At 51.1% G+C, this 24,064-nt stretch overlaps 1 protein-coding gene and 1 long non-coding RNA gene across 3 annotated transcripts in view; both read left to right on the top strand.

Moving 5' to 3' along the window:
* The window catches only part of RPL29 (ribosomal protein L29), a 46,313-nt gene that overhangs the window by 20,446 nt on the left and 1,803 nt on the right, over positions 1 to 24,064 (top strand). Inside the window, exons 1-3 of one of the 2 annotated variants that reach the window (XM_061458388.1) lie at positions 22,932 to 22,937; positions 23,141 to 23,185; positions 23,816 to 23,880. In XM_061458388.1, the coding sequence (XP_061314372.1) occupies positions 23,149 to 23,185; positions 23,816 to 23,880 (102 nt within the window). In that variant the 5' untranslated portion in view covers positions 22,932 to 22,937; positions 23,141 to 23,148. Of the gene's footprint in view, positions 1 to 22,931; positions 22,938 to 23,140; positions 23,186 to 23,815; positions 23,881 to 24,064 lie in introns of those variants that run through there. The other variant, XM_061458387.1, reaches the window with a different exon arrangement.
* Positions 2,379 to 11,607, top strand: LOC133271927 (uncharacterized). The gene is made up of 4 exons (XR_009744295.1): positions 2,379 to 2,476; positions 5,805 to 5,931; positions 6,041 to 6,132; positions 11,321 to 11,607. It is a non-coding gene; the product is annotated as an uncharacterized LOC133271927 (long non-coding RNA).

Raw genomic sequence — 24,064 nt, 5'->3', positions numbered from 1 at the left:
AGGTCTCCAGAGACTTCTCCTACACAAGGCTGGTGTCTCGTATCCCTTTTCCCTTGTGTTTTTGGCCCTTGGCCTGCCCACTCAGCTTCCCTCCCTTGCCCCTGGCTCCTGAAGCAGCCCCGGGGGTTGTCACAATGTGTGCAGGTACCTGCTGAGTGCCCATCTGCATTTATGCAGATAGTCCTCCCAGGACCTGATGGCATTTGCAAGTATGCATTTTGAGAGGAAATCCCCTGTTTAAACATTGGGTGACATTAACTGCGTCTTCTTTGTGTTCCCCCATGTTCCTGAGCTCCCTTCACCAGCCTTGGCCCCTGAGACAGCTCCGCTGAAAGCAAATATGTCAGTCTTCACTGCAGAGGGAATATTTTCAGGCTCTGAAAACAAAGTTTATTATAGCAAAGCTGCCAAAAGCGTAACCACTGCCATGCTAAAATATCCTCTGCCTCCTACATTTGTAATGTGGGAGTCTTTTATATCCTCTTTACTGCTGCTGAACCATACATTTGTATTGGCAGCAGATGTATATAGACTGGGACCTATTTCAGTGTCATACAAAAGAGCTTTTAGGTTAAAAGATATATTACAACTTACTGGAAAGCTTGAAATTAACTTTGTGATGATGCCACGTGAAGATAAAGAACCAGCAATTTATTGAAGTGTGATTTTATCCATATGGGCTGAAGGGTTGAACTGTGTTCACGTCTCCAAAGGTCTCTCTTTGCCAAATTAACTGTTGAGTTTTGGGCAACTGGCTGGAGACAGGAAAAAGAGACCTCGTTTAACCATTCCCAGGAAAGCACTGCTTCCTCCTCTCCTGTATAGGAGCAACCCAGAAAGAAGGCAGCCAAAACACAGCCCCTGCTTCAGCCATTGCTGGCCAGCATGAAGGCTTCAGGGAGGGCATCCACTTCCCTTGCTCTCAGGCACAGTGGCAGGAAAGACTCAGTTGATCTCTATGAAGTTCTGCTGTGGTTATTATTGATACCAAGCCCATAAATGTTAGTGCTTCAGTGGCCAAATGGCCAAATTCCTCTGCATTGCTGACAGGTCTCTTACAGCCCCTGGATTTAAGCAGCAGCACTGAAGGTGTCCTTGGACGGCCCAGGATTTCCTCGTGTATTTGGCAGTGGCAGGCAAAGAGTTAACACTGGAAAAATACGGGTAGGTTTAGGGAAAGGATTTTGGTTTAATGTATGTTTTTTGCTTCACATCTGAGCTCTTGGCACTGCGTCCCCTGCCTCTAATCACACCTTATAACTGCAGTTTAAATCAAAACCCGCAAGGCTGGACCAGTTGGATCCAGTTTCCATCAAGCCATTTGATCTGTGACTGAGCAGACTTGCTGTCACCAAGCCAGTCCCCTGCCTGCGCCTCTACAATGATGAGGCAGCCGCAGCTCCCCACTCAGTGCAGGGGAGCCCATAAAATACCCATCAGGATACATCCCCCTGCAGCAGCCCTCTCCTCCCTCCCTCCCTCCCCAAGGAGGAGGCTCATGCTGGGCTCTGGAGCACACCTTAAAAGCCTTGGCCATTTAAAAGGTCAAAAAAAAAAAAAAGAATTCTTTCTTTTCTTGTATTTTCTTTTAATTTTCAAGTTGAAGCAAAATCCCCTTTTTGTTCCTCACTCTAATTTGTTTGAACATTAACCACTTGAAGACCTTGGTCACGGATTTTGCTGTTAAAGGCACTACACAGCTGTGAATAGGTACGTAGCTGCCTTTAATAAAAGATGAGATCTCATTCTCCCTGTGGCTCGTCGCTTCTCTGACAGAACATGGGTTGGAGCCACAGCTGATAAAATTGCCTGGGCCCTGTTTTGTCTCTGCTGATACCAGTGAGGGAGCTGGCTCCTGATTTTATAGACTAAAAGAACCCCTCACTCTTTATTCTTCAAATGAGCACCCCCACTGATGCACATATTGGCAGTCAGGATTGTCTCAGACGCAGGCAGCTTCAGCCCCCTCTGCCCTCTCCTTTGCTGCCCCCAGGAGCCCTCACGTACGCAGGGCAGGAGGATGGAGGGAAGCGATGGCTCAGCATCCAGGACTGCACCACCAGGCTTCTGGGTTAGCTTCTTCTTGCAGCCATTTTGAACACTGAATAAAGCAGGAAAAATAGCATGCAGCCCTCCAAATAAATCCCAGCAGTCTCCTAACTCAGATGTATTTGAAAGCAGAATTGCAGCTGTGACAGGGAGGGAGTATATTCGGTAGAATTTCCTGCTTTTTTTAACCCATCTTTAAAAAAGCATTGGTTTGGGTGGGAAGTGAGTTTGGGGGAAATTCTTGGGGATTTATTCTATTAATGGGATTTTTGTTTTTCTTTCCCTTCATATGTCACTGAACCACACAAGACCGCTGCAGACTCCAGGCTCTGAATCTCCATTCGTGGGCTCTGAGCTCCTGACATTGATTTTACCACTGCAGTAATAGGGAAAATTATGTGAATTGGTGGCAGAAGCAAGTTACATGGTGAGTGGAGAGAAATACAGCTCTGGAGCCAGGTTACTGCTTCAAAGAAGGCTGCAGCAGGTGACGGTGCCCAGCTCTCCCGGCAGAAATGACTGCAGTGAAATGACCCAAGAGGTCCTGGTTAAAATTAATTGTGCTAATTAATGGAGCAACTGTGGAATTACTGTTTTGTCTGCATGTACTGGCTCTTAGTCCTCCTTTCCAAGGGGAGAAAGTGTCATTGAACCCATTTATTGGCAGTGTCGGTTCTCCAAAGCAGAGGTCATCACTGTTGGTGTCCCGTCAGCTCTGGGATACTCATTGCAGGTGCCTGAGCCTCAGCTGAGCCTCAGGACTTCTAGACCTTGTGACAATGTTTTTTAGAGGCAGAGAACTGAGAGAAGGAAATGTTCTGCAGAGTTTCTATGTTAGTGTCTGCAGAAGGATGGCATCGCCTTCCCTCTGCCTGCTGTGAGCGCAGGATGGGGACATGGTGCGGGGTGGCACCTGCGCAGGGAGGGCGGGCTGGGAGCACAGTGTGCTTCAGGCCCCTCAGAAATCCCACAAACCCAGATCTCCACTTCCCCTGCACGTTGTTACGTGCAGCAGGTCAGGTCTTTCTCTGGAAGTCACCGAGCTGGGGATCAGCCACGTAGCTGACGGAAATTCTGCTGGCCCATGCAAGGGGTTTTGGGGTGGGGATTCTTCTCCAGCCAACCCATTCAGGAGAGAATAAGCTTTTATTTTCTTAGCCATCACTTTTTGCTGCCTGTGTGAAGCTAACAATGGCTGGGTATTCCTTTGAGGCTGTAAAATAAGCTCATTCATCCTTTCTGTTTGTTGTAGGGAGAAAAAAACAGAAACAAAAGCAAAAAATCCACTGAGCTACTGTTTGCTTTCTAGACAGTGCCTGTGGTATGGTACCAGCAGCCAAGCACTGCTCTGGGTCAAACATGAAGGCAACGTGCTGTTTGTGTTTGCTCAGCAGCACGGATGCAGAGCAAGAGAGGAGGCAGGAATGTCAGTGGGAGCCTTTTGTGGGCTCCTCCTCACCGGGGGGAGCCTCCCTCCCCCTGCCTGTGCTGGAGCTCTGTAATTTCCAGCAGGATCATGTTAACCACAGACCGAGCAGGCAGCAGGGCTGGGGTTTCAGTCCATAGCCACCTTCCCATTGAGTCAGGGCTGAATCACCGCCCTGCGCTGAGCGCAAAAGGCCACGGGGTGCTGGGAGCTCAGTCTGCATCAGCTGTGGGGATGGATGGGGGATGCTTTCACTTGGCTTGTGGCAGCGGCCTGGTGTTGCGTGGCATTGAGGTACGGTGGAGGCTGCAGGGGGAAAGAACAAAGTGACATCTTTGTCTTTAGAAGGAGAGACAGCAAATGAGTTGCCCGACTCCCTGGGAAAGGGGTTGGTGGCGGAGTTTGGGTGCTGCCCCAAAACTTGTTGCCAGTGGCAGGAGAGTGGTGAGGGCAAAATTGCCAGTGTGGCTGTGGGACCAAGATGGCAGCGCTGCAAACAGCTTTACCTGCCAGGAGCAAAGTGCTAGGGGAGGTATACCCAAGCGTTGGGTTTGAGTGTGTGGCCATCCTGGAGAGCTGCAGGAGCCGCAGTTGTGTGTCTGCAGCTGCAGGCAGAGGTGGTCGCACGCTGACATGCGACCTGTTACAGCCCACGTCAGAGTTGGTGAGCAGCCACTGAAATCCTGCTGGGCAGTTGTAGCTGAAAAGCAGAGCTCACCTAAAGTTAGGTGCACTCCTGTGCACTTCAACTGAGGCACGTCAAACAAGCGTGTCTTGTCACTTGTAAAATGTCTCTGCTTGGCCACAGGCTCTGTTGGGTCTCCTCCCACCAGAGACCACGGTGATAGGTTTGAACTTTCTAAGGGGAAAGGAGGTTGTGGGTGCTTAAAGGCAAAAGCCTGGAGAAGTAATGGTCTTAAGGATTGTGCTAGAATGGATTGGATTGGAGGACCAGGATCAACCTTCACCTGGTATCTTCCCCAGGTGATAATCATGGATATTCCAAGATGGATATTCCAAGAAACACCAGCTCCCATTAGCCCTGCAGCTGTCTTGTAGGTCTTGAGATGTCAGACCTTAACCCCCACCCAACTTCTTTCCAGGTTTGAGGAGATGCTTTGTCTTGACTGATCCGGGCTAACCTATGGGAACATCCCAGTGGCTTTGCTGGCAACTGGATCTGGCTGTTTGGCCTGGAGATGCAGTCCAAAACCAGGAATCGCACCCAGGAAGCAGGAGGACTTACAGGAATGACTGAGGAGGGGAAGGAGTGGAGCAGACATCCTTCGCATCCTTCCAGCAGGTTTAGGGCCTGTTCTTTGATGTGTTTTACTAGTCCACAAGCAGAGCAGCCATCCATCCATCCTACTGAATTCCTCCTAAATTCTCCTGTGGCAGCGTGACCAATATGAATGCCAGCAGCTGGAAGACTGAAATAGCAGCTACCATTGCTGAGGCCCCACTGATTTGTCCTGTGGTTTTTCCATGTCCTTTAATCTCCGGTAAATAATCCTTCACTTCCTTGTGGTCTTTCTAATTCCATGCTCTGCACCAGTGCTTCCTGTAAACAGTGGGGCTGGTGGCCCATGCCCGGCCAGCACCGTGTAATTGAGGCTCTCCCCAGCCATGCAAAGGGCATATGACAGGGTTGGTTTGCAGGGGGGATGTGGCCATGTCCGAGGGCTAAATAGTGGAAATGCCTGATTCTCTTCTCCATCCAGCTGGGGGAAGTCAGGGCTGGCTCTGATGGGGCAGTGAATAATACAGGTGTAAAACCAGCCCATGTGAGAGCATGAGACCTCCAGTAATCATGGTTAGGAAAGCAAAGTTGGGCTGTTTTATGGGCGGTGAGGTCCCTCCAGCATGTTTGCACTGGTGCTTGCTTTTATGTGCAGTAGCCATGCCCCATGCAGGAGCTGTGACTGGACCTTGCTCAGCCCTTTATTGTCACATCTGTCCTAAAATTAAAGAGATGAAGACACTGTGCTAAATGAAGGCCCTTCATGATGTTTGTTGCCTCACGAGCTTGATCCTTTGCACTCTTGTAGGTGAGAGGCTTCAGATCCTCCAGGACACTCTGACAGCAGGGGAGGTTTGACAAGGCATTGTTCCAATGAAAATGTCTTCAGCTGTTTCTGTGCAGTAGCTGTAAGATTTGGGTATCAGATACCCATCCTCAAGTGAAAGAATCTGCTTTCTGCAGGTGAGGTTGTGTTAAACTGGTGGTGGATCGAAGAGGGCTGCGACAGGAGCTGGGCTGCGCTTTTCGGGTGGCACAGCTTTTCCCCCACCTGAAAGCTCACATCTCCCTGTGTTTCTCTACCCACAGATACCCGAGTGTCCAACAGGCCATTTCTGCTGGAACATCTTTGCTGCCCATATATCTTGGGCTCTCACTTGTGCCTGTCCTGGCCATCCTTGTACGTGGGGCATCTGCCTGGCTGGAAGATGGCAGTGTGAGTGTGCTGATGGGGGTGGTTCTGGAGATGGACAGGTGCCATCCTGCCGGCCCTGCCAGTCTTTGCAACTTGCAACATTAATGCTTATGTATTTACACAACTATAGGAGGAGTCCTGTAACCAGACCCTTCACACGTGCTCCTTCCCTGCATAGCTGCTTCCAGAAATCTCCGGGTTTCAATCCATTGGCTGTTTCAAGTAAGTCCCAATTTATTCATTTTCTTCTCATGAGCTCCCCACAGCCAAGCCATGAGGGGAACTTGCTCAGTCTTTCAGCATTAACATCTCAATTATCAGAGCACTGGCTGCTCCCATACGAGGATATTGTGTGTGTGTTTTGGCACTCCTTAAAGTATTTTCAGAGCTGAAACGCAAGCAGAGGCTCAGTTTGGCATGGCATTGGGGGCCCTGAAAAAACTGCCAGGAGGGAAAGGCCAACCCCAATTTGTGTCATTTAATGCCATTTAACATCTGTCTTCTTGTTTAGAATGGGACAGTCAATAGCAGATATGTAGTAGAGCTGAGTTTTTCCACTAAATGCTAATGACCCAGTTGCATCCCACCGTGGTGCTTGTATCACATGGAATTGTGTGCATCCTGCAGCTGGCTGATGCACTGAGGCATGAGCAGTGGGCACCCTGCTCTGCATGCTCTGGCCTTGACTAAAGGAAGCTGGGAGGGCTCATGTGAGGAAGCAGGTGGGAAGTTTGTGTTTCTGGCTGCCCATGCAGCTCCGAAATGACTGGATGTTGGCAGGAGCGGTCCCAGAGCATCCCATGGAGATCAGATGGGGGAAGATCATTTCCTTGACCCTTGAAGAAGTGGGAATTGCTGGCTTTTTTCATGACCACTTTTCCCTGTGTTATCACTGGGCTGGCTGTTGGCTGAAACATAGCCCCATGCAAAATCAGACTAAACCAGAACTCCCTCAAGGTGTTAGATGGCTCCCTGAGTCCTCTTCAGCGTCACAGGTGTGGATGAAATTGCCTCATTTGATATGTATTTATGCCTGCTCTCATGGATCTCCCTGGCCTCAGGCTGACCGTGTGCCTCCACTGCTCCATTTTACCTGACACTGGGGATGTGATAAGACTTGAGAGGAGCAGAAAGGCTTTGTCCAGGCAGCAGTAGGAGCCCTTGAGACCTGAAGGCAATAACCCTTGCCTGGAGCTGGTCCTTTTGGCTGCAGGCTCTGCTGAGTTTGCTGGTGGAGAAAACCACTGCGCTGGATCAAACGGCTGTTAAAGGAGACCTCACAAAAGTGAATAGTTTGTGGTCAAGAAGAGCTGCCAGACTCCTGCTTTCTCAGTAACTAATAAAAGTGCTTTTAAAGACAATTAATGTGACGTCGTGCTAAAGACTGAAGGAAATTGGAATTGAGACATCTGTATCTGGACAGCCTCCGTGGAAAACTTCTGTTCGGACTGGTAGGAATGAAACCAATAAATTTCTGAGGAAACTTTCTGCATCCAGCCTTCAAGGTAACAGATAGGCTGTTCTGACTGAGCATAAACAAACTCTGTTTTTCTAAGCGTTTAAAGACCTTCGGGATGACGAAGTGGAACATACTTGTAGTCTCTAAAGATGGGAAGTGGCTTCTCAGTCAAACGCCCTCCTGTGCCAGGGCTCGTATTTTAGACTGAGATCACTCTTTTGTGACTTGTTGACAGGGTTTTTGTTGTACTTTGAGGAAAAAAAGGGAAACTGTCTCAGGCTGAAAATAGCTGTGAAACATTCCCCAGCTGCCCAACCTGTTCTTCAGGAACACTTCCCAGGGAACGCAGAGTTCCAGTGGCAGCCCCAAATACACCAGCTATGAATGCCTGAGCATTGCTCATCTCTTGTGGTGAAGGTGACCACCTGAGGAAGGAAGATTTGGTTCCCAGCAGGAAACACTTAGAAAGTGTACTGTTACGGCAGGAAAGGTGGGAACAGCTCACTCCCTTTTTGCCTCCCCCCCTCATGAAGAACCTACTTGCAATTCTTGCTCTCCCTGGCAGCAGCTGCAGCCATCCCAAAGGCAGGTGGTGAAAAGGCTGGATCAGAGCTCATGGCCTTCTAGAAAAGCATTTGTGCAAGGCTGGGGCTTAATTCTGCAAACCAAACCAAAGCAGATGCAACCCTGAGCCATGGGTGGTGAGCAACACCAAAGCATTACTACTAAGCTTTGTTTGCTTTGTTCTGGGTATCTGCTGGCTGATGTGAACTGCTGGGGGTGTTGGACAGAGGCCAGCAGGATATGCTTTATTTGAACTGAATATAAAGTCACATTTCTGGAGGAAGAAAGATGAGTCACATATACAAGGTGAAGCCCAAACCAGGCTGATGGACTGAAGGGATGTGCGTGCCTGCAGTGGCACATGCCAAAGGATGGTCCTGACACAAGGGTGGCAAGCTGGAGCAGTGTGCCTCAAGGTCAAACACCAGTGTGATGGCCAAGTTGCTGAGGCTCAGAGAAGAGGCACCAGAACATCTCAAGGGGCTGCTCATGGAGCTCTGTCTCTCGGGTTCCTCAAAGAGAACAGGAAGAGAGAGTGGGTCAGGGCTTGTGATGTACAAAGATGATGGAAATAGAGGAGTAATGGGATTTAGGAGGCAAAACCTTACAAGAAAAGGACACCCAATGAATCCAGCCTCTGAAAAAGGCTCTATTATTTAAAAGTCATTAATCAGGGAAGTAACTTAGCAAAGCTTGTGCTGATCCTCCACTGCTGAGAGTGTTATGATCAAGATTGATCCTTGCTCGCCAAAGCAGAAGCTCTAATTCATGTGGAAATGAGTTGAGGTCTTATCTACCCCAGGGAGGAGCCTGGATGGCTGCAGCAACTCACGCTGCCTTTGAGGCTGGCTCAGGGAAAGCAGTTGTCCTTGCCAAGGAGCAGAGGGTCTGGAGGAGGTGCTGAGGCTTTGGCTCATGCACAAGATTGCCCAGGAGCAGGAAGATGCAGCAGCATCCCTCCAGCTCGGCACATGGGCACAGGGGTGGGGGCAGAGGGGGCTTTTTTCTAGCAGGGGAAATTAACGTTCTTGCAGTTAAGTGGCTCACACTCCTTCTGGCTGCAGGAAACGTGTGCTCCTGCCACCAGAGACACCACAGTTGCTACAGCAACTGCAAAGCACAGATTCACCAACACCCTCTCTCTGCCACCCTCCCGAAATAAGGCAGGCCAGGGAAAGTGGTGATGGGGAGACAAAGCAGCTGGTAGGGGTAGCCCTTGGCAGCTGGGGCCAGGGCTGCTGCATGCTCTGCTCCTGTCCTGCTGTGGCCAGGCTCCAGGCACCGCTGTGTTCCCATCAGCCCTGACGAGCACTTGATTTCCAGGTCAATAGGATTTCATCCACTCAATCTGCAACCCAGGGGTGGCTGAGCAGAGCACGTAGCTCCCCAGTCTGCCTTCCCAACCCATACATGTCCCCTGCTGGGACCTGCAGGAAGGCAGTGCTAGGTCAGGTACTCAGTGCTTGTTCATGCGCTGGGGCTGGTGCAGGAGCTGTCAGGATGAGGATGCGATGCTGGGGATGCTGCGGGGAGCACCACAGCAAGGGGAGGCAGTGGGAAGCTAAAACTGAACCGTGCTCTGCAAGCACCTGCCAGCTCCTTGCTATTTAAATGTGGTTCTCCGTGGTTCCCAGCGCTGTGCATCCTGCCTCGGCAAAAGCACATGCTTTCCCCCGGTGCTCCTCTCTTAAATATTTAATGGCAGGAGGAAGAGCTGTTTGAAGAAATGCTCCAGTGCTTCCATGTGAACAGAAGGTTGGTTCAGGTGGCTGCTGCAGACAAGAAAGCTTTGCCTGTAATTTTTCAGGATCCTTCAGCTATTGAAGGGGCGGCAGCACGATGATGCACAGTAGTGGGGAAAGGAGAGGTGGTTTAGGTGCCCGGGGACAGTAAGGATGCCTGGGATCTGTCCTGCATCCTCTTCCTGACCCTGTGGTGCTGTGGCTTGGTTTCTTACGTAAAACACTTGAAAGAGTTTTCAGTGTTGGAGCTTGAGTGAAAAATGCTTGAAGATCACCTGCCCCCAGATCTTAGGTGGGCACTCTGTCCTCCCCACCACCTCTGGATGTGTTGGGTTTGTCAGGTGCCAAGGGTAAACAGAGATTTAGAGGCATCCCCTTGCCAGAGAGTCCCTAAGGATTTATTGGAATTCATGAAGTGGTTTGAAAAGCCTGCATAAAATCATTGCAGAAGGAAATGTGTTTTAATCCTGGCCAAACTGTAAATCAGGCCATCCTTAATACAAATACTGAAATGAGGCTGATGCAAGAGGGGAGGGTCTGTACTTCTCCTTTATTTTGCAGTCCTTGTCCCAGTGCATCCACTCCTATGGGGACCAGTTCAGTTATTGATGACACTCAGAGCAAACCTGCACATCAGGGTGTGGGATAGCAGCAGGGCTAAAGGAAGTGTTGCCACAGCCCTTGTTATCTTATCTCCCTAATAAAGCCCCTTGCCCCCCAGGGCAGCTGGTGTCAGGCTGAAACTGGTGGCCTCAAGCACCATTTCCAGAACAAGTGACAAGTGTATTTAAACCAGTCAGACAGCCCAGGCACAGCATGCAGGGTGGTCTGCGCTGGGCTGGGGCTCAGAGAAACACAGCCAAAACCCATATGCAAAGTGACATTAAAATGCAGGCTTTCGTAGTGGGAACTGTGAACTCCACAGCCAGCCTGTTTGCCAGTCCCAGCCCCTTCCCATGCAGCTGGGGTGCAGTTATGTTTTCGTTTGAATTATGTGCAAAGGAGGGGGTCACTCGTTTCTCAGCACTGACTTTGTGACAGGGCAGGGCAACTGGGCTGCTCAATAATTTATGGCAGCGTTTGTTGAACTTCCTTTTGCTGCCACCCAGGGTAAGAAGCAGCCTTCCAAGAGAGATGGGCTGATTGCAGTGAGCCCTGAGAGCATGCACAGAGCGCACCAAGAGGTATTTGCATTAGTGGTTTTGATGGGGATGTGATTTCTTCATTGGTACGACCTACTGAAAAGATCTTGATACAAAACCACAGCTAAAATGAAGCAGCAGATGCAGCCGGGTGGATTTCTGCACGTCTAAAGACAGGGAAAGAAATAGCACAAGATCTGCTTGGTGCTGCAGGGGGAAGGATTTCAGTGCTGCTGAGCAAAGCACACAGCTATCTCTGCATCCCGGGAAAGCTGAGATGGTCCGTGGCTGTAGCGGGCAATCCAGCCAAAGGAAAGCATGGGAGTGGGGGCATGCAGGGGAGTGCCGCCAGCTTGCAGAAGGTAGAGCTGGTTTGCCATCCTATTGCTTTCTGTGCGCTAGGCAGGGAAGGGAGCTTTTTAACTGAATTCTTAGAAATACAGTGGTAGCCTCCTACAGGGCTGGTTTCACACACTGCACTGCTCTGCTTCCATCTCCAGCAGGCAAGTGGCTCCTGTGCCCACATCCATAGCTTGTAAGAAGTGTAAGAGCTGGGAGCAGCAGACAGAGATGCCCACACTGGACCAGGTCCCACGTGTTTTCTTTGGCAGGGGTCTGCCTGCCTGCACGAGACTGGCCCAGCTCTTCCTGCTCCTGAGGGTGAAAAACTCCTGAGGCTTTGCTGATGGAGCGGTCAGAGCAAGGCCAACCACGTCAGGCCACATCCTGCCCCGCTGCAATAAGTGAGATCATGAGAATATTACTGTGTTGACAGAATCAGCTGTTCCTTAGAAAATATTAAACTTTAGCAAGCAGCTTAGGAAGTGCCCCTGCTGCTAGGAACTGGGGAAGTGCCAAAGGAGAGGTTTCTTTTTACTCTTTCCCTAACTATTTACTCCTGACAGGGTCAGATGCAATAGCCAGGGATGGAAGGATCTCTGCGCTGCCCCAGGCAGTTTGATAGCAGGTGACAGCGCTTTGCATAGCTGCAAATCCTGCATGCCAAGAGGTGATTTGAAACCCATCTCCCAGTGCAAGTCAAAGGAGAATGACAATGCATTATCTCCCCTTCCCTGCCCCCCCCCCCCCCCCCCCCATCATCTGTGTTAACAAAGAAAGCTTTTGGAGCCACTAGCTAGAGGTAGTATTTGTCAAAAACCTTCTGTGCCCTAAGCCACCTCACCCAAGAGAACAACGCAAACCTGAAGTGATGAATGTCCCTTGTCACCTGCACCTCTCTGGGATGGGGTCTGAAGGCAGCAGAAAGTTTCTGGTCCTGGAAAGCCCCAAGCCCCTGTCCCAGGCCCCCCCCCCACTCATCCTGTTGAGTCCATTAAGGAAAAGAGGGTTAAGGTGCTTCACGTCCTGGAAGCTGCTGATGTCATATAAGCATTATTTTAATGGATGCTTCATTTATTGCAGCACCCATTGAGCAATTAGCAAGTCCTTCCCTGCTATATGTTAGCTTCTAGCATGGGATTTCACTGGAGGTGAGAAAAGGGAGTGTGGAGCACACAGCACCTGGCAGGATCAGGCCCTGCTTATCTCCTTCCCCTTCCCCAGCTCTGCTTAAGCAATAACCTACTTTCTTGCTTTGCAGAAAGAACATCTTGGATTACATTGCTGCAAATGAAAGGTTTCAGTCATGGTATCAGATGAGCTGCAGGTAAGCACTAGTTTTAATGTCAGCTTTTTTTGGCAGCTTCTTTATTCCCTCTCCGCTTTGCACAAACAGCCCGTTTTTGTGTGGAAGTTCATTTTCCTTTTTAGCTGCAGCAGTTGTCAACATGGCTTCCCAGTAATCCTCTCCACGCAGATAAAGGCGAGCCAGCAGCCAAACTGGATCCCTCACCTGGAGGCTGAAAACCAGCCTGCTGCCTACTCCAAAACCAGTGCTGGTTCATTAAAGGACTCTCCCCTCTATCACAGTCCCTTGCTGCCACGGAAAAGGGCAGGAGTTGTGCCCACAGGATGGATCCTAAATCCCAGGTGGGATTCCATTTCCAGTCCCATTTGTCTTTAACTCCATCCTAATGAGCCCTATGCAATTAAGGCAGATGCATCAAAACCCAGGACTCCAGGGGTCTGGGATGGCAGAGTGCCTTTCTGTTTGCATTAGGAAAATCAGAGCATCATCCACTGCACTCCAGTCCAGGATATAGGGAGGGAAATTGAAGCTTTCCTGATAATTCACTTTGGCTGCCTCTGTCCTTTACTTGTTCATTCTTTTTTTAGCCTCACAGGGCCCTCAGACCAACATATCTAAACACTGTATTGCTTTATATTAAAAAGCAACCCACAAATACAAACTGCAGTATAAAGCTGCACGCCCTGTGGGTTGCCAGGATGAGACCCTGCCCAGTGTTTGCACTGCCCCGGTTTAACCAGCAAAGGCAGGAGAAGGGCCTGACTGTGCCAGGCGGAGCAGCACCCACCTTTGCAGACCCCACAGCTGGCTGCTTCCCTTTGGTGCTTGCTGGTTTGGAAGACTCTGACTTGCAGCCTCATTAACTGCTTCATTTCTGCTAATTTGCACTATCCCACCCCCAACAGCATCATGGAATTCTCCAGCAGTGTGAAGGCAGCATGAGCTGAACTGCCTTTGCTGCTGAGCTGAATAGCATCAGTGCTCGTTTTACTGCTTAAAAATCTTTATGGAATCAATCAGGTTGATGAATAATCCTGTTTAAAGAAACCATAACAGAGATTCTGGCCTAAATTTGGATACAGCACTCCCCTGGATACTCCCCTGTAACTGGATACAACACTCCCCTAAACAGGGGAAGTTTAGATTGGATATAAGGAAGGTGAGGCACTGGAATGGGTTGCCCAGGGAGGTTGTGAATGCTCCATCCCTGGCAGTGTTCAAGACCAGGTTGGACAGAGCCTTAGGTGAGATGGTTTAGTGTGAGGTGTCCCTGCCCATGTTAGGGGGTTGGAACTGGATGATCTTAAGGCCCTTTCCAACCCTGACTGTTCTGTGATTCTGTGATTCTGAATTTGTACATCGAGAGATGAACCCTAATGAGAAACAAAATGAAAGGGCTCTGCACAGCACAAGTTTGGTGCTGCACAGGTTGAATCCTGGTAAGCAGCTCTGTCCATCCCCCTGTGCCTGCGCAGGAATGGTGCCTGGCTTCAGACAACCTGCACAGGCAGCAATTCTTTTTCCTCAACTTGTGGCTCTTGAGCCGCAGCACCTTTGAAACGTGCCATGGGCTCACAGAGGCCACGTGCAGCCTGTGGGGTGAACCGCAGCCCAAACCGCTCTCCGAACAGCGGGGGTTCCGTGTCCTCGTCATAAATTCCTCCCGAACAGTGTTGCAGGAATTACTGGGATGTGAGGAGAGAGGAGGCTGCCTGGAGGTGAGACAGGCTTATCCTTGGAAGCCTCCATGCTGCAGAGCCCAGGGCTGCGTTTGGCACCCTGCACGGGGGAGATGTCGGTGGAGGCTGAAGGCTGCCTCGTGCTGTAGGAACTCACCAGTCCTCTCACCAGCCAGCTAAATGGGAGATAAATCTCCCTATTAACAATGCATAAAGCATGCCAAAATGTGAGCACCTTCCCAGGCGGGAGGTGAAGCAAAAGCTCAAAATAACTTTAAATCCTTCCTGGCTCGAAAGTGGCTGTGTCGGCGCTCCCCATAGCATGCCTGGCTGCCTGGTGGGAGCGCGGGGTGCTGAGCAAGGCTGTGCTGTGCTTTTCAGCACGATGGATGTGAGAATCGGGTCAAAAATAACCCCATCCCAACGTCAGCAGCAGAGCTGAGAGGAACCAGAAGTCCTGAGCTGTTTCGAAGGCGCGTTAAATAATAAAAGCAAGGAGATGAATAAATTAGCTCAGCATCTATTTAGGTCAGCCCTCTCTGCTTCTCCCAGCCGCCTCCGTGTGCCTCCTCCCCTGCCGCCATCAGCTGCTCCGCGCATGCTGTGCCTGCGCATCCGCTCGCTCCTTCCCAGCAGCCGGGCTCTCTGGGGGTGCAGGGTGAGCAGGTGTCACGGCGGCTTCACCCCGGCCTTGGGAGGCGTCAGCAAAACTTCCAAAGTATTCTGGAAAATCCCATTAAAGTGATGGGATTGAGCGCACGCGGCTGCTCCCTTCCGGGCGTTCTCCCCTACACGCAGCCCTGCACGGGCCGCCTTGCATCTGCCCGGAGCTCTGTCTCCCTGCTTTGCTTGGGGCAGCCTTGGGCATCCATTCCCAGCTTCCAGCCACAGCAGCCTCTTCACCTTTGCAGACCGTGCTTCTGCACCTTGCAGGTGCCCCAGGTTCACTTCATGTGCTTGAAGTCATCATTTGTTGATTTGGGTCCACCTGGCCCCGGGTGATTGACACACAGTAACTGTAACAGCTTTTAAAGCCCTAAGTTCCCCTTATGTTATTCAAAAGCCTCCAGAAAAATGCAGCTACCATGCAGTCATAGAATCACAGAATAGTTAGGGTTGGAAAGGACCTTAAGATCATCCAGTTCCACCCCCCCTGCCATGGGCAGGGACACCTCACACTAAACCATCTCACCCAGGGCCTTGTCCAACCCGGTCTTGAACACTGCCAGGGATGGAGCATTCACAACCTCCCTGGACAACCCATTCCAGTGCCTCACCACCCTCACAGGAAAGAATTTCCTCCTTAGATCCAATCTAAACTTCCCCTGTTTATATCTTTGTTTACGTGTTTCCCAAGCCTGGAAAGCCCTTTCTGATGTCTAGAACGTCTCATGGTTCTTGGCTATCAGCACGCTGGATACACGCTCACCAAGTAGGAATTTATCTGTATCAAGGGCTGCTCTGTCTCAGCCCAGCACCTGCATTGCCAAAACTTAGAGGAAACGCAACTGAGCTGGTCCTCCCCAAGCCTGCAGGTAGCTGGAGAAGGTCTCCAGTGACGAGCCCAGCCAGAAGCATCATCCAGGGTGTAGGCAATGGAAAATGAGATGTTACTAAGTTTGGCCAGGCTTAGCTGGCTCCTCACGGGTCCCAGCCTGTGAGTCACCGGTACGTGGGCCACCAGCACAACCTCCCCGCTGGAGGAAGGAGCGGAGGTGGAAAAATAACAGGAGGAAACCAGTTGTTAGTAGTGCCAGCTCTGGGGAGAGCGGGAGGAGGTGGCAGGCCTGGCGAGAAAGGTCACGGCTGTACTGTAGGCTGCTGCCTGCTTTGTCTGCCTGCCTTCATGGTGGGAAGCTGCTTACAGGAACACGTGTGCAGAGGGTCTGGGATGGTCTCTGTGGGGAATGAAGGCCTCCAAGGCAGCCAGGAGCGATGGAGCTTTTGTTCACAGTCCCTGCTCTCCTGTCTTCTGGATGCTTCTCTGGTTCCTGCTGGGCTAAGATTGATTATCGTGCCGAAGGAAACCCTGGCCCACTGCAAACACTGTAAAAGAAGGCATGCTTTGCAGGTGTACTTGGAACAAACACGTCTGTCCCCCCACTGTGGCTAAACACCAGTGCAAAGTGTTTGTTCCCTAGTCCCTGCCCCATCATTTGCTGATGCTCATCTGTAGCTAACCCAGGGACTCTCTTGCTGTTTGCCCTGAGCTGTGGTGACAGTGATGGGAGCGGGAGATTCAGACAACTAGATCTTGAGGCAGTGACCCTGTTCCTCCTCCAAAGCCAGCACAATGAAAACATTGCTGAGGGGAATAAAAGCCCTGCCTCTCTCCAGCCTCTTCCAGTGGCCCAGCTCTCCTCATGTGCTGAGTACACCAAGCAGAGCACACAAGCCTCAGTTACTGTTCCCAGGTCCCTGCCGTCAGCCCAGGGGCACTTGCAGGGCTGTGTCACAACAGCTCCCCATCCTTGTAGGAAAGCCGTGGCTGTGGGTTAGCACTTCTGCTCCCCTTTGCCTTGCAGTAACTCCTGCTTTCTTGAGCCCTCCAGTCTGATGACTGCACCAGTTGCACAGAGCCAGCTGTCTGGCTGCTGGCAGATCAGCACTTTCTATAAGTGAAGCAGTGTTTCTTCGTGTCTTTAAGAAGAGTATAACAGCTGTCAGGGAAAAAAAAAAGCCCCAGCAGGTCAAGAGGGGAAAGTGCTGTGTCTGCTGTTATTGCCTGGTCCCTTCTCCCTCAGTAGGACCAGTGCTCAGACATTGAGCCAAGAGCGGGATCTGTTATGCTCAGGCTCCCTCTAGTGCCTCCATGTGCTGATGTCTCTGCTTCTCTATGTGGCTTCTCTGGAGGCGTATTGGCCATTTGTCCTTGGGGACTTCCAGCATCACTAGATCGGCCTTAACAGCACAGCCAAGTCCTGCTTGCCCATAAGCTGGGAACAACCCCAAAACTGCCCCAAAGCCACCACATCCTACCAGTGCAGGGACCTCTCGGGGACGTGCCAGTGAGCTCAGCCTCTGCTCCCTGGGGGAAAGGACAGCGATGAAGGTGGCCATATCCCACAGAACGGCCCTGATGGAGGTGCAGCCCTGCACACAGCAGCTCCACTCCAGTGGTGTCCGTGGAGAGCACAGCATGAAGGGTGATGAGTGGCACGCGCCCTCGAAGCAACACCTTCCCTGGGAGCCAGCTAAGACGGCCAAAAGCATCGCTGTGCTTTCCCATTGCTGATCGCTCTCCAGGAGGGGTCAGCTTTTAGTCCATGTCAAACAAAGCCAGCTGGACTCCTTCTAATCGACACCTGAAACTGTTATCCCTGATTTTGTCCAGCCTGGAGGGTCCACATAGCAGAGGCTGCCTGTGTACGAGGGCACAGGAGAGCTACGCTGTCGCACTGTGTCCAGCATCTTATGTCAGTACGGCCTTTCCTTGTCTTCTTCCTGGGGAAATGGGGAGGAAATGTCCCAATGGCTTGGGAAATGACTGACCTCAACCTCACTTCAAGCCCTCCTTGTAAAACTCAGCCTAGCTCAGCACCACACTGGATAGCCAACAGCTCTGAAGCAGCCCTGTTTCACAAAGCACCATGCAGAGCTTAGGGCAGCCCCGTTTTCTCACAGAACAAGGAGATGTTCTTTCGTATAGCCGTGAATCGAAGCAGCTGTTGTTCCTGTAGATATACATCCAGTCAGAACAAAATATTGCATAAGATGTCAACAAAATCCTGCCCATATCCCGTTTGGGGTGGATTGCAGTGTTTTCCTGGAAATTAGTAATATTTTCCTGATTTATACCCATGGAGTGCTTGGCTTGGGCGCCAAGCTGCTCTGAGTCACTGGCATTACTAAATGGGGGAAGTTATGGAAATTCATTACCCTAGGTCCAAGTGTCAGCTTACAGGGAGGGAGAAGGCAAGATGAGAGCAATCTGCTGACATGTGGTGTCAGCATGAAAACCGTGACAAACCTGGCAGAGCTCAATCGGCATAAATGTGTGTGGTGCGAGGACATCGAGATAACGTGGCTGTCAAAGGCACTGTGAGATTTCTACTTTAACCTATGATTTTTCCATAATTGTTATGCAGCTGGAGTAATTACCATCCTATTTAATGAGCACAGCTCCTTTAACAGAGGACACTTGGGCTAACATGCACTAATTAAGTTTGTAATCACTACAAGTATGATTGAAGGTTTTGAACTGCCCAGCCGTTCTCAGTCATACCATAGTTAGAGACACTGCTGCTCATCAGAGCACAGGGGCGTCTTGATCCTGCCTTGGCTCATCCTTTTTACCTGATAGCCTGCATTGTTTTGGAGTGGTTTATGAACCATCCTAAATGCATTACTCTCAGTCCCATGAAGTGAATGCATTTCCAGTTTTATTTTAATGATTTGGCTTACAGGTCTTGTAAATCACCTGGGCATGAAGCACAGCTTCCCTCATCCCCATCTGTGTGACTGCTTGTCTCATGAGGCCCCAGCAGCAGCTGTGAATGGCTCCCAGGGAGCTCCAGCAGCAATAATTGCAGTGAGATACTGAAAGAACTTGGAAAACATAGCTGGAACCATAAAATAAACCTTTCTGCTTCTTCCTACAAAGGAAGGCTCAGAAAGGAGTGAAAAAGATCAGGAGTTTTCACACCCTAATGGATAAGGGAACCTGGCAGTCTGTTTCCTTCTGCAACACAGTGGAGGCAAACCTGCCTCTCAGATTCAGGTTTATCTTCCACTGAGCTTGGCTCTTTGGGTTATCAGGAAAGCCAGGCTTTCTCTCTGGTGCTGGCTGCAATTAGCTGGCCATGGAAATGCCTGAATATTTGAAGACCACAACTCCCTACAATGGAAAAAATTTAGAAACCCCATAATTTATAGTCAGAATTTTGTGTTTCAGGGAGGATTTTGTGGAGAGCCTCATGTTCCAGCTGCACAACGCCAGAAGAATATGGGTATTTTCATCTATGTTTACACTATTTGGTAATAACAGTGGCCCAGAGAGAAAAAAAAGACAAATACAGTTTTCAAGACTTTTCCCCATTTTTTAATAGGGAGAGCTTGGTCACAGCTATCCAGACTTGAGGCAGAGTAGCTCTGGAAGCAATCAGTCACTGACAAAAGGACCAGTTCTCTCTCCCATGTCCTGGTCCAGGGGCTTTGGTCTCTGGGCTGTTTTTTCCAGGGTGCGTTATTTTAGGCAATTCACTTGTGCCTCTCCTGTGAAAGGCAGTGCCATGAAAAGATGCACTGTTTTTCCATTCAACCACAATGTGGAAAAGCCTGGCCTTTTTCTTGCTCATTTTTCAAAGGTTCCCATCTGAAAGCACAGCAATCCTGCACTGGAATGCAGCAGTCTGTACAAAGATACAACCCAAATGCAGCAGTCTGTACACAGGTACAACCCAAATGCAGCAGTCTGTACACAGATACAACCCAAATGCAGCAGTCTGTACACAGATACAACCCAAATGTGGCCGTCTGTACACAGGTACAACCCAAATGCAGCAGTCTGTACACAGATACAACCCAAATGCAGCAGTCTCTGCACAGGTACAACCCAAATGCAGCAGTCTGTACACAGGTACAACCCAAATGTGGCACTCTGTACACAGGTACAACCCAAATGCAGCAGTCTGTACACAGATACAACCCAAATGTTGCAGTCTGTACACAGATACAACCCAAATGCAGCAGTCTCTGCACAGGTACAACCCAAATGCAGCAGTCTGTACACAGATAAAACCCAAATGCAGCAGTCTGTACACAGATACAACCCAAATGCAGCAGTCTCTGCACAGATACAACCCAAATGCAGCAGTCTCTGCACAGGTACAACCCAAATGCAGCAGTCTGTACACAGGTACAACCCAAATGCGGCAGTCTGTACACAGATACAACCCAAATGCGGCAGTCTGTGCACAGATACAACCCAAATGCAGCAGTCTGTACACAGGTACAACCCAAATGCGGCAGTCTGTACACAGATACAACCCAAATGCAGCAGTCTCTGCACAGATACAACCCAAATGCAGCAGTCTCTGCACAGGTACAACCCAAATGCAGCAGTCTGTACACAGGTACAACCCAAATGCAGCAGTCTGTACACAGATACAACCCAAATGCAGCAGTCTGTACACAGATACAACCCAAATGCAGCAGTCTGTACACAGATACAACCCAAATGCAGCAGTCTGTACACAGATACAACCCAAATGTGGCCGTCTGTACACAGGTACAACCCAAATGCAGCAGTCTGTACACAGATACAACCCAAATGCAGCAGTCTCTGCACAGGTACAACCCAAATGCAGCAGTCTGTACACAGGTACAACCCAAATGTGGCACTCTGTACACAGGTACAACCCAAATGCAGCAGTCTGTACACAGATACAACCCAAATGCAGCAGTCTCTGCACAGGTACAACCCAAATGCAGCAGTCTGTACACAGATAAAACCCAAATGCAGCAGTCTGTACACAGATACAACCCAAATGCAGCAGTCTCTGCACAGATACAACCCAAATGCAGCAGTCTCTGCACAGGTACAACCCAAATGCAGCAGTCTGTACACAGGTACAACCCAAATGCGGCAGTCTGTACACAGATACAACCCAAATGCGGCAGTCTGTGCACAGATACAACCCAAATGCGGCAGTCTGTACACAGATACAACCCAAATGCAGCAGTCTCTACACAGGTACAACCCAAATGCAGCACTCTGTACACAGGTACAACCCAAATGCAGCAGTCTCTACACAGATACAACCCAAATGCAGCACTCTGTACGCAGGTACAACCCAAATGCAGCAGTCTCTACACAGGTACAACCCAGCAAGCTTGGGCGACCTTGGCTCTTGGTTCCCCTGTTTCTTTTCACGCTTCCCCATGGCAGATGCCCCAGTCCATAACCACAAATGCCTCCCTGTGGCATCACCACTGGCAGCCCCACAGCCAGCACTGGGGCTCCCTGACAGCCAGTATCACAAAGCTCCCTGTGGCTGGGGTAGCAGAAGCTACCACGAGACTTAATTCCAGCCCTTGGCCATGAGCAGGTGGATCCAGTCCCCTCCGAGTGGGCTGCCTGTGCCAGCAGCGCCTGGCCTTGCTGTCATCAAAGGAAAATCGCATTAGTGTTCTGGTTCAGGGGGCACCTTGGCAGAGCAGCTGCACCGTGGGTAGACACAGTTTTGTTTGCCCATCTTGGTGACCATTTTACTGTCTTTCAGGTACTAAATTGTCTAAGTCTTGGGTCTGTATATTTTGCAGGAGTGAGACTTTCACCTTGTGGGCCAGTGCGGCCAGGCACGGTCAGGCACAGCACGGATCACCCTGTGGAGCTGCCGGTACACTGGGCCCAGGAGCACCGTGTTTGGGGGGTCCCAAAAGTGGCGGAGCCAAAGCTACTTGTTGTCAGGGTTTGAAAATGAACAGAGCTGTTCACAGCCTTTCTGCAAGGGCTTGTGTTCCATGCAAATGAGCGCTTAATGAATCTGCTGTGAGGAAAATACGCTCTGTGTGATCTGATTCATAGAATCACAGGCTGCAGTGGGTTGAAGGGACCTTAAAGCTCACCCATTCCAGCCCCTGCCACAGGCAGGGACACCTTCCACTAGAGCAGCTTGCTCCAAACCGCGTCCAGCCTGGCCTTGAACACGTCCCTGTGCCAGGGTGGCGATGTGAAGGGTTAACCGATAGGTCAAGCTGCTTGCTTAAGTGTTACTACTTGCTCATGCTTATCGTACTTGCAGTGTACAAGGGGATAGATCAAGCCACTTGCTTAACGATGTTACTGCTCGGTCATGCTTACCGTACTCGCCGTATATGCTAGAACCTTGTGTAAGGACATGGCTGTTGTTAAGAGGTACGGACTGTGACTTGATTCCTGTCCTTTCAACACCCAGGTTGGCTGAAACTGGCTCTGCACTTTGGACAATGACCAAGCCTCCAGGGAGCACGTGTAACGACTAGGGGTGAAAAGGTCAGGCTCGAGGAAGACTCATTGACTTCATCTTGAGACCCTCACCCACGACCACTAGGGTGCACTGCGCAGGCACAAAGGACTTCTTAGCTCATGAATATGTATAGGCGTGTTGTGCAACCTCATGCATATGTATAACTTCAGAGCATAAATGCAAAGGGGAGACGACGCTGAGGTGTGCATGCCTTTGGAGGAGCGATCCCCCATGCGCCTCAGCGCTGAATAAAGCATCCCTGCGGTACAGCTTTAACGAGCTGTGGGGTCTGTCTGCGCATCAGTGGCACGGACAGCTGAGCGTGCAGGGGGTTCTGGCTGAGTTCAGCTGCCCGTGGGCTGGGGCCCCGTGCTTCCAGCGATGCAGCAGTGTCACCAAGCACCGTGGTGCCGTCGGGTCCCGGGGCCGCCCGGCCCGCACGGTGCTGTAATGGCGGGGAACCTTGGTGGGGGGACGGACTGTGTCGGCGAGGAACCGTGTTATAGGGGAACTCTGGGAGTGCGGGACCGTGTTGTGGGGGAACCATGTCGCTGAAGGACCGGGGTCCGCCACATCGCTGGGGCCGCGGAGCCGTGCTGCTGCGGGTCCTTCCCCACTCGCGTGGCCGGGGCGGGAGCGGAGGCCGCAGCCATCGGGGCCGGTACCGGTGCAGGGGCCGGGCACAAACGGGCGGTGCGGGAAGGGGAGCCGAGAGGTGCGGGGCTTCCGGGCGGAACCTCCCCGTGGCGGCGCTTGTTGCGCACCGGAGCCGGCGCGCAGTTCCGTTCCCAGCAGCCCCCGCGGTGAGCCGTTCTCTTCCGGCTCGGCGGCAGCGGCGGTGGGTGTCCCTCCGCTCCATCCGGCTCCATCCGCGGCCCCCGGTCCGCAGGGAGAGCCCGGGCAGGGCCCGCCGGGCTCGGGCTGTGCTGGGCAGGGGGCCGGAGCGGCGGGGGGGGGCGAGGAGGCTGTGGGGATGGGGGATGAGGATGGGGAATGAGGATGGGGGATGGGGGGAGCCGGGCTGAGCCGTGCTTCTCTCTCCGGCAGGTGCAGCCATGGCCAAGTCCAAGAACCACACCACGCACAACCAGTGTAAGGCGGGGCCTGGCGGCTCCGGGGGGACGCGGTGGGGGCCGCGCTCCGCTGGGGGGTTTGAAGGCGCTGCTCGGTGCCGGCAGGCCGGTGTTCTGCCTTACGTGTTTGGTTCTCGGGGGGAGAAGGGGGGGGCTGAGCGGGGCCTTCGAGAGAAGCGTGGCTTGTTTGGGCTTCATGTGTTTGAACTAAGCACGTTGCCGAATGGCGCTGAGCCTGTGATCCTGTGGCATCCAAAGATGGCCACAGTGGTAAAAGAGCTCTTGTTTGGGCTTTACTTCCATCGGTGCTGTAAGTTAGGAGAGTTCACCACACACAGTAGGTTCTGCTTGGGCGTGCACAGTGGCGCCTCAAGTACAAGTGCTTGAGCTGCTTGATAGCTGAGGCCCCTTAGTGTGCCTGTGGTGATGCTGCCGGTATATTATTAGTTGATGAGGAGCCTGAAGTCCTTGGATTAGAAGCCCATAGAAATGCAGAGGGGTGAGATCAGAGGTGTGTTATTAATTTGTATTTACTTTGGATGGGAAGGGTTAGAAAACGTTCTATTCACCATCGTTTTGGTGGGGTCATCTGGACTTAAATGGGAGGTAATGCAACACCGGTAACTTGTTTTCTTGTCTTTGTTCATAGCCCGTAAGTGGCACAGAAATGGCATCAAGAAACCCAGATCCCATAGATACGAATCTCTCAAAGGGGTGAGCATTTCTGTTGATATTCCCATGCTGTTACTTTACTGAGTCTTAACCATGGAAAAAAGTCCAGTATTTGTATTATTTTGAGTGGTGTATTTTTTGCAGGCAGGGGTTTGTGTTTCAGGTGGCCAGAACCACTGCAGGTTTCTGGTTTGTCTTTTGCTCACCTTCCGTGCAGCTGTGATAT

The sequence above is a fragment of the Pezoporus flaviventris genome, unplaced genomic scaffold, assembly GCF_033815535.1.
Source record: "Pezoporus flaviventris isolate CSIRO_AGI_PZ_B2104156 unplaced genomic scaffold, CSIRO_AGI_Pfla_v1 ptg000026l, whole genome shotgun sequence".
NCBI classification, from domain to species: domain Eukaryota; kingdom Metazoa; phylum Chordata; class Aves; order Psittaciformes; family Psittacidae; genus Pezoporus; species Pezoporus flaviventris.
Note: the sequence above shows the minus strand (reverse complement) of the source record. Positions and strands in the feature narration are given on the sequence as shown.